General features: G+C 38.0%; 2 protein-coding genes across 2 annotated transcripts in view; one reads left to right on the top strand and one right to left on the bottom strand.

The window, feature by feature from the left end:
• Positions 1–266: 266 nt before the first annotated feature.
• On the bottom strand, positions 267–6,638 carry ormdl1 (ORMDL sphingolipid biosynthesis regulator 1). The gene is made up of 4 exons (XM_084689734.1): positions 6,462–6,638; positions 5,191–5,371; positions 2,151–2,302; positions 267–1,867 (listed from the first exon to the last, which is right to left on the bottom strand). The coding sequence occupies exons 2-4, from the start codon at positions 5,362–5,364 to the stop codon at positions 1,732–1,734; spliced, it is 462 nt and encodes a 153-aa protein (XP_084545860.1). The 5' UTR covers positions 5,365–5,371; positions 6,462–6,638; the 3' UTR covers positions 267–1,731.
• Positions 6,639–6,705: 67 nt separating this feature from the next.
• pms1 (PMS1 homolog 1, mismatch repair system component) overlaps positions 6,706–9,728 on the top strand; it is a gene marked incomplete at its 3' end in the record, with an annotated part of 147,613 nt that continues 144,590 nt past the window's right edge. The window contains exon 1 of the mRNA XM_084688535.1: positions 6,706–6,823. The remainder of the gene's footprint in view (positions 6,824–9,728) is intronic.

The following is a 9,728-nucleotide window of genomic DNA, read 5'->3' as shown; positions in this document are numbered from 1 at the left end:
GGTGTGATATGTTCGTTTGAAACCTTTCAAACTGTAGCTAAAATGGCAAGGTTAGAACTTGCCTATCCTGCCTTGAACCAACCTTGAAATAGAAACATGTTGCATGTCTCCATAACAATGTCCAATCGGAAGACATGTGCGGTCCCTTCTTATGGACGCAAGAGGTTTTCTAATAAAACAGGTCGGCCATTGCTGAGATTTGATGACTGTCAATGCTCTTGTTTAAATAGGCCTCAAAATGAAAGATACATTAATTTTACACCACAAAACCTTTAATCCTTTAATCCCATCAATTGCAAACAATTTGAAAATAGTATTCTAGGGATACATGACAAAGTTGCTGTAGGCCTTTACAAAATATGTGTGGCGGCCTGCGGAAACCCTTCACATCATGAACATTTGACTTTTGGTATTAGTCATGTATAATATAAGACAATATGTATATTTGGAAACTACAAACTCTCCTGAATACAAATGTTTAAATCACTCATATCTTTATCACAACTGAATTTTAAAGTTGACCTGTGTCAAAAAGTGAAGGGAGAAACTGCATTCAAAGATTCCACTCCGATTCATTCTAATTCTGAATATGGAAAGAAAATCCTAATCGCAAACTATTTAATCTGTTAAAATTTTACCCCAATAAATGATTTTAAAAAAGCATTAAAAGGGTGTACTTAACTTCAAATAGGCCTAACTGGATGATAATGTCCATATAAGAAGTTCAGATGGAACACAACTTACATTTTGAGGGAGTTTTATTCACTCACAAACTATACTGCTGTAGCTATAATAAACATCTACAAAATTAATCTTCTGGAAAATGAAATACATTTAAGACATGTTGTCTCATAGCCTACTACGATATCCTGCTCCATAATATTCAAATCTCACTCAAACATACTTCAGACACTTAAGCAACCACAGATTGACCTTATTATTGAACTAGACAGTTTCTTCTTTTGCGAGTGTTGTCTGCCATTTGTTACAGGAGCGAACGCTGCTGCTGCTACTGCTACAGTGCTAACGCTGCTGCTGCTAGCTGTGTGCTTTGCTTGCATGCAATAGTTTAGGCTGGAAGTATTCCGGTGATAACTAAATTTAGCCTGACAATCAGTACACACAGCCTTAGTTTTGTCAATCGAGCCTTCTTGCAACTTCCTACCTAAAAGCTCTCTCTATCATTCAGCTACCGTCAGCTGTCGAAGTCATGTGACGACAGGTGATTCCCAGGATCAAAAAGAAACCTGCTTAACGGCACAAATTTTTTTGCGCGTTAAAGTGAAATCGTGTCATCGCTTTATTAACGTGTTAACTTTGACAGCCCTAATAAAATGCCATAGGGCCCAACATTTATAAACAAATCATTTTTAAAAACATGAGTTTTTTAATGGATAGAAATGATGACAGAAGTGTCACATTGAGACTTAAAGAGATAAGAGAGTAAGTCTCTCACTAAAAATTTCTTCAAAACTAATTTGAAGAAAAACGTGTTCAGCTCTGCAACCTGGGCCAGCCCAGGTCTTTGCAAACCTGAATGAAACATAAAATTTTTACTTAAGCTAGTAATGCACAGCATTCTCATAATTCCCACTTGAGCCAAGCTGAACATGGGTTGACAATGCATACCATACATAACTTTTTAGTTTCCACTTCAGTGGGACAAAGGGTAAACTATTGTTGTCATGTGGCAATTACATTGTAGATGGGTCACATTACTGCCCTCAACACTTAATACTTGTTGATCCCAAATATTCGCACTCCATGTAGTTGTGGCAGTTTGGGGATCAGTACACTTAAAAGTGAGGCAGTGTTTATGACGAAGTGTGTCGTATCGTACTTCGTGTAGAAACTTGCTAGGAAATATCTGAGGATGAAATAACAGTTATCAATTATTAAAAGAAAAATCTTAATGTTAAACCATTTTCATAACATAATTTGTGCATGTACATATTTGGTTACAAAAACACCGGCAAAGTTGGGGGAATTTCTAAGGATAGTTCATCAGGGAGATTTATTAAGCCACTTCTTAACTATGCTCATATAAACCTTCTCTATTGGATTTTGCGATACTATTACAACCACTGAGCACAATTTGATTTTTTTTTAATGGGTTAAAGTGTGAGCACTCAGCATGGCAGGCTACCTACAATATAATTGGGGAGATAGTGAAGAATTTTCTGGATGATGTAAACTGCATGCCATAGTCTAGCTGCTCCCAATGTGTAAGTAGTCTGGCTTTGCCTTGGTCTGGGGTCTCAAATGGAGTGCCTTTTACAGCATGCATGAAGATGTACATTCCCTACAAAAAGGAAATAGGAAATTAGGTCAAGTAGAGTCTATAAGAATCCCTAACTTCAACTTAATTTCAAATAGATGCAGAAATGGTTGGCAGATAAATAACTGCAACACACCGATTCATTGCAGAATATTTTTAATTAATCATGCTTTCCTCTAAATGGTGCAGTGACAATCTAAATTACTTTGAATTCACATTCCACTAATATGTCAAATTTGGCCTTGAAATCTTGGATGAAGTCAGTCTTTTCACAAATCTGCATTAGCACCTATATATCACAATATATATATAAAATGCTAAACAAAATAAGTTGAAAAGGATAGTTATTTTTTCCTGCTGGGTTTCATATAATCACCTTATTTGTTTATTAAAGATAAACCACCCATGATGCCAGTATTTTAATGGTATGCTCAATTTTATTCTAAGGCTGGTGTGACATTTGCATAGGCTTTTCAGGAATGTCTTGTTTTGAACCTGCCATAGGCAAATACACCTTTTCTACTTGGGTTGTGATTATCTTGCTTGTACACTTTATTAAATTAAGCAATAAGCCCCAAGAGGCCGTGGTTTACGCTGATTGGTAACAGGTAAGGGGAGTTGTTAGGCACAACGTGAAGCGGAGTGCTGAAAACCCCCTTACTTGTTCTAAAATCAGCGTAAACCACGGACTCGCGGGGCTTATTGCTTTTCTAAAACTGTTACTACAAATATTTGATATGGTTTCATCAATAAAAATAATTAGAAACAAAATAGTTTAATAATAACCGTCATTCTTCCGCTACTACAAAATATAGTTCCTACATAAATCGTTGCCACGCAACAGCCAGATGGACATCTTTGCCGTCTTTTTCAATTTGAAATATTCGATGCGCAGTAATATGGAATGTTAAAGAATGTTATGAGGACAACCTATGAGGTTATGCTGGATTTTACAACGGCATGGAACGCGATATAGCCAATCACAATCTAGGATGGGAACAACCAGTTTTAGAAGTGACTATAACAACCACCTGATTTTAAACTAAATTCTTAACCAGGGATGCAAACACATGTATGGTCAAAAAAGAGAGAAGTAATTTCAGCCCTCGCCCCGCAGCAAATATCCATATCCTTACTTTGCCACCAACCCCCTGACATCCCTGGCCCACCCCTACATGCACATTGAGTAAAATGACATTCTGAAGATCAAAATACACCAACACTTATTTGGAATATTCTATTTCATTTTTTATTCCGATACAAAACTATCTAGCACTTCTTCTGGTTTTACTCCTTCCTCTTCTTCCTGGCCTAAGGGCACTAAATGTTGATGATCCAAGCCAACTCCTTCAGCTGAGTAGCCTGGGAATGGCCCCTCACCACAGGATCAATGGAGGACAAGGCCTGTAGGGTCTCACTTTTGAGAGGTAGTTTATTCTACTTGCCACAAGCTGTGTATGGTCACCTTCCCAATAAAATCCATGACAGTAGGCGATTTCTTTAAGACTGCAAGGGAAACTCGGCTTCCCCTAAAATGTCAAAAAAATATATGGTCAAATATTTACTATTGTGTTAACATTTTGAATGTGTTAAAACACGTTCATCTCGAAGACGAGTTTGTTCAGAATCAGATACATTATAGTAGCAGGTCGACTGACTCAATTTCCTTCTCATACTTTCCCATTGCGTCACAGTGCATTTCTCTGTTGAAGCCCAGCATCCAGGGACTTGAATGGAGCTGCTTTGAACAGTTTTTTTGGTGCTTCAAAACTGTACGGTCACTGTATAAATTCTGCAATTATCTCCCGGAAATGAGTTTCTGCATTACGGGATGTCTGGATTTTGTACTATAAAAAGTCGCCGAAGCTATTCGAGCTCAGTCCTATTAGCGGATTTTGCAAGTGTAGTCAAAAGACAAACTGCTGCAACCTATTTCTTGGTATTTGTTGACGAAATTGCTAGCCATTGCTAGCCAAATTGATGAGCCTGCGTTGTTGCCAATGACACACACGACCTGCGTGACCCACAAAGGTTGCGGCCAATGTTGAGCGAGTGAGTTGTCATGGTGATTACAGTTATTACAGCTCCTGATGGAGCTTTAGATTGGACACACATCAATGAAAACTTGCTTGTATTGCGTCTAGGTCCGGATCTGCCTATTGAGTCACCTCGCCATAGACAGTAAAAGATATGCAGCAAGAAGACACACGAGTAGGCTTGCGCACATACTGCTGATTTGCGTATTTCCTATTTACTTGTTTGGTGGAGGCAATCCAGAATTACTGTTGGTGCAATTATAATAAGACCCCCCCCCCTTAAAAAAAACTCTTTGGATCTGCACGATTCAGACAAGTCACCCAAACTGACGTGAAAAAACCGGGAGGCGCTGAAAAGCGCGCCGTTTGCATCCCTGCTTAACGTTTTCATATCACAATTTAGAGTGTAATTTAATTTTAAAGTGGTGCACCTTTTATGGCAAGGTTATGGCATATCATTGAATGACTGCACATCAACACATTGTCCTACAGTCAGAATCATAATTTAATCAGTAAGTTAAATGTATAAATTACAATCATAATATATATACATACAAAATAATTGCATCCAGCTATGTACATTCTTTGGAATTAAATTGGCCTAATCAGAGTCCACGTCCATTATGTTTGTAATGGTAAGCATAATATTGTACGGTGCTTGCAGAAACGGTTGCTTTCACTTTATGGTGAAATATGTTTGTTGTGATGAGAGTTTAAAGATCAAAAAACCTCATAAAGGAGAGTATTTGTCTTCCTTGTCTTTAACATTAATATACACCTTTGGCAATACTTTGTTTTAATATATATTTTTTAGATAATTCAAATATTTCCACTGGGAAATTTCCTGTAACAATGTAATGAAACAATGTAACTTACAAAATTGTGTATGATATTTGTGAGAGTCCACACCACAGGTACACTGAAAAAGGGGATGCTCAAAAGCATAATGTGTAGCATTCCAACTCCAAGGGCATAGGTCAGCCATATCCCTCTACTGTTCATGACACGGGTGTTTGGATTCACCTCACTGTGAGCTACGCCAACATTCATTTGTATTCTGTAAAGAGAAGAATAAGGACTGTGTTACCAAAATGTACTTGCTGCATGGATGTGTACAGGGTCATAGCCGGCTGCTCATCCCAATGACATATGCAGTATATTGTCAAATCTAATATAAAGCACAATGCTAAACCATGACCCAACATGTATTAGAAGATATACCACAACGAGTTTAGTGATGTTCATGTGTGGCAATACTTTTGGCACTCTTAAAAAAACGTGATGAATTGAAATTTTACACACTTGCAGATTATTCGGGTCGTGACAAACACATTTAAATTAAGTGAAATTCTGTCAAATGTTTTCTATTGTCAAAATGCATGTGCTAAAATGCAATGACTATGCTTCAGATGTGTGAATATCTTACAGACCCGCTGTACATTTAGAAGTATGATGTAATATACTACTAGTTCCACTAATACGCACGCTCTATTGTGGAATGACCCCCCCGCCCCCCCCTTTATTTTTACAGGTGCGCCAAGTCAAATGCCGTAATCGTACCTCAATTAAAATGTCCTTGGCCACTCGGTTAGGAGGCTCAAAGCTGATTTTCTCCCAAATATCTTAATCTTTCACATGATATTGATAAGAAACTAAGCCAAGGAGCTGATGAAGTTGTAGTTTAACGCGTGCTAGCAGGCTGTTTGCTGTCGACCATGTAGGAAGTAAACCCGTAAAAACCGTGACTAGCTAGAAATGTTGTGTTTACACTATAATGTTAAAACTATTGAAAGCTGCCAAACACCGCCATTAGTACTACTAGCCTAGTTAGGCTACCTCGATAGCGTTATAGCTAAAGTACCTAGCTTGCTAACCAATTTAAATCTATGACCCAGTTGACATAATGAGAACAATTAAATGAAAATCTCCATTAAAAGTGTTTTAAATCTAGGACTAGGTTTAATGATGTATGGGAAACTGGGCCTGTGCTTGCGTTTGAATTATTATTTAGACACTTGCTGTGCAGTTTTTGGTTGGCTACTGGGCTATATAGGTAGACAGATAGCTAGTAATGTAACATTTGTTACAGCTAAAATACATGACTTATTACATTTAGCTGAGCTAATGTTGGCTTGCAAAATAAATACCTGGCTTTGTGAATGTTTTTACACGTAGCTACAGTAGCTGAAGCTCTCTTCTTTAGGCTACTGCATTGGCCTCAGAACAAAGCTCCCAGGTATCTCTGCTCTGGCACTGAAATGTGTGTTTTTTAAGTCGAGGAAGTTGGTCGTGCAGCTAGAGCTAGGGATAGGCAATGTAGGCTACGCTTTTCTCTTTGGAGGATATACAGGCAACGTATTTGGTTCGGCCAATCACTTTGTTATGCGTCATCAAGCAAAAGCGCACATTTACAGCGTAGCTGTTTCTTTTGTTGACATGATGTTCGCGTTAAGTTTGAGCTCAGCGAGGTCACCATTCAAAAGTGCTAGAGGTAACTAATTACGAAAACGTGAGTATTGCACTTTATCTTACAAGCCCACAATATTAGGTTAGACAGATGGAACATTTAATGTATTTTGTGATTGAAACAAATCCGTACTGGTAGCTCTATTCAGATTTTGTATCTGTCCTCACAAAACGCCTCTCTTTAATTTTAGGGTAGCCTAGCCTACTTTTTCGCTACACCATGAAGACAAACCCGTGTGAGCGTTTTCCTGAAATGCAGGTGTATAGGTGGTGGGCCGAAGCTCAAAATCGCGCATTTGAACGATCCCTGGCGATGGAGGAGCTGGGTTGTTCTGTATCGCTTTAAAACCTTTCTACAACCCTTAAAAAAAAGTGTTGGCATGTCCAGTTCTTGCACATTTTTCAAGGAACAAACATTTTGTTTCTTTATCGACACAGGCACAACTATGGTCCGCATCCAATAAGAGCTCATATACAAGACACCTTCATAAAATCCACCAATCGTATACCTCGATATTCAAGGCGAGTAAAGTAGGAAGTAAACATTTACATGTGCATTTTGGTGAGCCAGTATATTAGGGAGGACAATAGAACGCGTCATTTTTGGCCAAGGCTAACCAACTGTCAAATACTGTGGAACGCCGGTAGCAAACGCATTGAATCGAATGCTAAGTTAGCCTGAATGTAGCTAAGAACGCCACTGAGAAATCTGGCACCGGAATTTTAAGGTCCACGTCCTTTTCTTAGCTCTATAACTAGCGACTACTAGCGAGATATTAAAAACAAACATGCCAGTTAACATGTAGACACTTACCCCTTAATGCTATCAAATGTTGGTTGCAATGCACATTGAGAAAGTATATGAAAATAATGTTTATAGTTTTTGTTGCTTTGGCTACCTTTCATAGAAGGTCGGCACAACCGGGAGACATATCTTAAACGAAAGTTTAGGTTGTTTTCTTCAAAATAAGGTATGTTTAGTCAATTTTAAAACATATACATTTTGAGAGAAATCAAGTTGAAGTCATGTTGATGAAAATCCCATAGGAATGCATTGAAATCTGAACGTTCTATTGAGAAAAAGGTTGGTTTTTCCCATGTAACTTTTTTCAGCATTTCGGCACAACATTGACACTTCCTGAAATGCTAGGTTACGTATAAAGACGTCATCAGTCAAATTATAAAGAAAATCGAAAGACATACATTTTATGTTCAGGCTCCCTGAATGAGTCTTTCAGAAACCTGTGACGTCAGACGTTTTGAGCTTCTGTAACTCCCGTGCTTGATTCATGCTAGCCTGCTTCCAATGCTCAATCAACTGATTCACATCATACATTGGGCTTCTAGCCGTATTATGTATACCCGTATGTGGATACAAGTATCGGTCATGGTTACTGGTTTAAAACGTATATATTTTAGACACTTTACATGTATATTTACAGTGTGCAGATCAAAAAACAAACGTTGGTAATATAAAACCCACTCTCTTGGTGACTTTTTAAATACATGTTTCTATCGAAATGATTCATGGTTGTGATATGCAAATGCTGTTGTCACGTAGCACAAATCGGAACCAATCATTACCTTTTTTGTCTGTCAGGAAATGCAAAACTATTTAAAAAAAAAGCGCGAATATTCTTTCTTTCTGGCAATCAATGGAAAAGAAATTCTATGGCAGAAAAAAAACAAGAACTACTGAAATTGCATTCATAGGTGAGGGGGAGCAACACATAGCCACTTGCAAAAGTTTAGGTATCATTTTGTGGTAAATTACCATTAGAAACCTTAACAAATGGGATCATGATCGACATTATCACGAGTAGCGTAACCTAGTATTTCAAATGCCAGTGCACCTTGTAACGTTTAATATAATTACAAATAACTTTAAACTCCACGAACATTACTTTGATGATAAAATATGGAACAGAGTACATACTGCTGTAAGTAAACTGATGAAATGATTCAATTATTTAGTCAGAGTTAGTGATAAAGAATCGTGTCTCGGTGTGGTGTTTGAGCTACTGCACATAGATCACCTTGAAGTTGGATGTAAAGGGAATTTGCAAGTGTTCGAGCAGGTAAATGCAGAGCTCAAAACAGAGAGAGAATTTAAATGACCAAACACTGTAGGCCTACTGGCAGGGCCGCCCATGGAAATGGCTGGGCCCCTGAAAAGGTTCAGTGAATGGGCCCCCCTAATAGGTCTTTAGGCTACTTATTAACGCATGTACGTGTGTGCTCTCTCTCTCTCTACATAAAACATATGTTAACTGAGAGAGACTTACTCAGTGATGGGAGCTACATTATAGAAAAAAAAAATACATCTTTATACATAAAACTTAAACATAAAGTTGAATAAATATAACTGAGAGGCCTTAACAACTTGTGTGGCGCCGGGCCAGACACACACACACATAAAAATAACAATTTGACACACCAAGATCTGCTACACTCACACCACATTTTCTAGTATAAAATGCAATTTACCTGTCTTCATCTTTGCCTATTATACAGCTATCTTCCTTGTCTTTCTGGATGCAGTCTTTTATAATGTATTTGAAGTCAACTTGTTTAGCCATTTCACACGCAATGGCAAGTATTGTGATTGAGCCTCTCCTGAGCCTCTCCTTTACATGTCAAAATAATTTAGGAAAGTTACATTGATGAGAGAAAGCCGAAAGACCACTCGGGCGACGCTTTTTACTATGACATGAGAAGATTTCAACAAAACATCCAGCAGGTGGTGGTAAATAGTCAAATTTAGATTTTATCGCATAGTTTGGAGATGTTGAAGCGTGATATCTTATTGTCCCCGTATATATTGACAGCATTATAGTAAGTTTGGTGACCCTGGATCAAGTTAATATCCCTGGAAAAAGAGCAGCAACAAGTGTTTACTACGAGTATAAGTGTGGTCGGGTTTGGACAAAGGTAGTGCACGGCTAATT

This window comes from Hypomesus nipponensis, chromosome 23 (genome assembly GCF_054491055.1).
Source record: "Hypomesus nipponensis isolate SF chromosome 23, ASM5449105v1, whole genome shotgun sequence".
NCBI lineage: Eukaryota > Metazoa > Chordata > Actinopteri > Osmeriformes > Osmeridae > Hypomesus > Hypomesus nipponensis.
The sequence above is the reverse complement of the archived record's forward strand: the minus strand, read 5'-3'. Positions and strand labels throughout refer to the sequence as shown.

Excerpts from the sequence above, each read along its gene's own strand:
- ormdl1 (XM_084689734.1), bottom strand. The coding sequence starts at position 5,364 with ATGAATGTTGGCGTAGCTCACAGTGAGGTGAATCCAAACACCCGTGTC. Across the intron at positions 2,303-5,190 it reads CAAATATCATACACAATTTT|GGAATGTACATCTTCATGCA; the intron begins GTAAGTTACATT and ends TCCTTTTTGTAG. Across the intron at positions 1,868-2,150 it reads ACTATCTCCCCAATTATATT|ATATTTCCTAGCAAGTTTCT; the intron begins GTAGGTAGCCTG and ends TTTCATCCTCAG.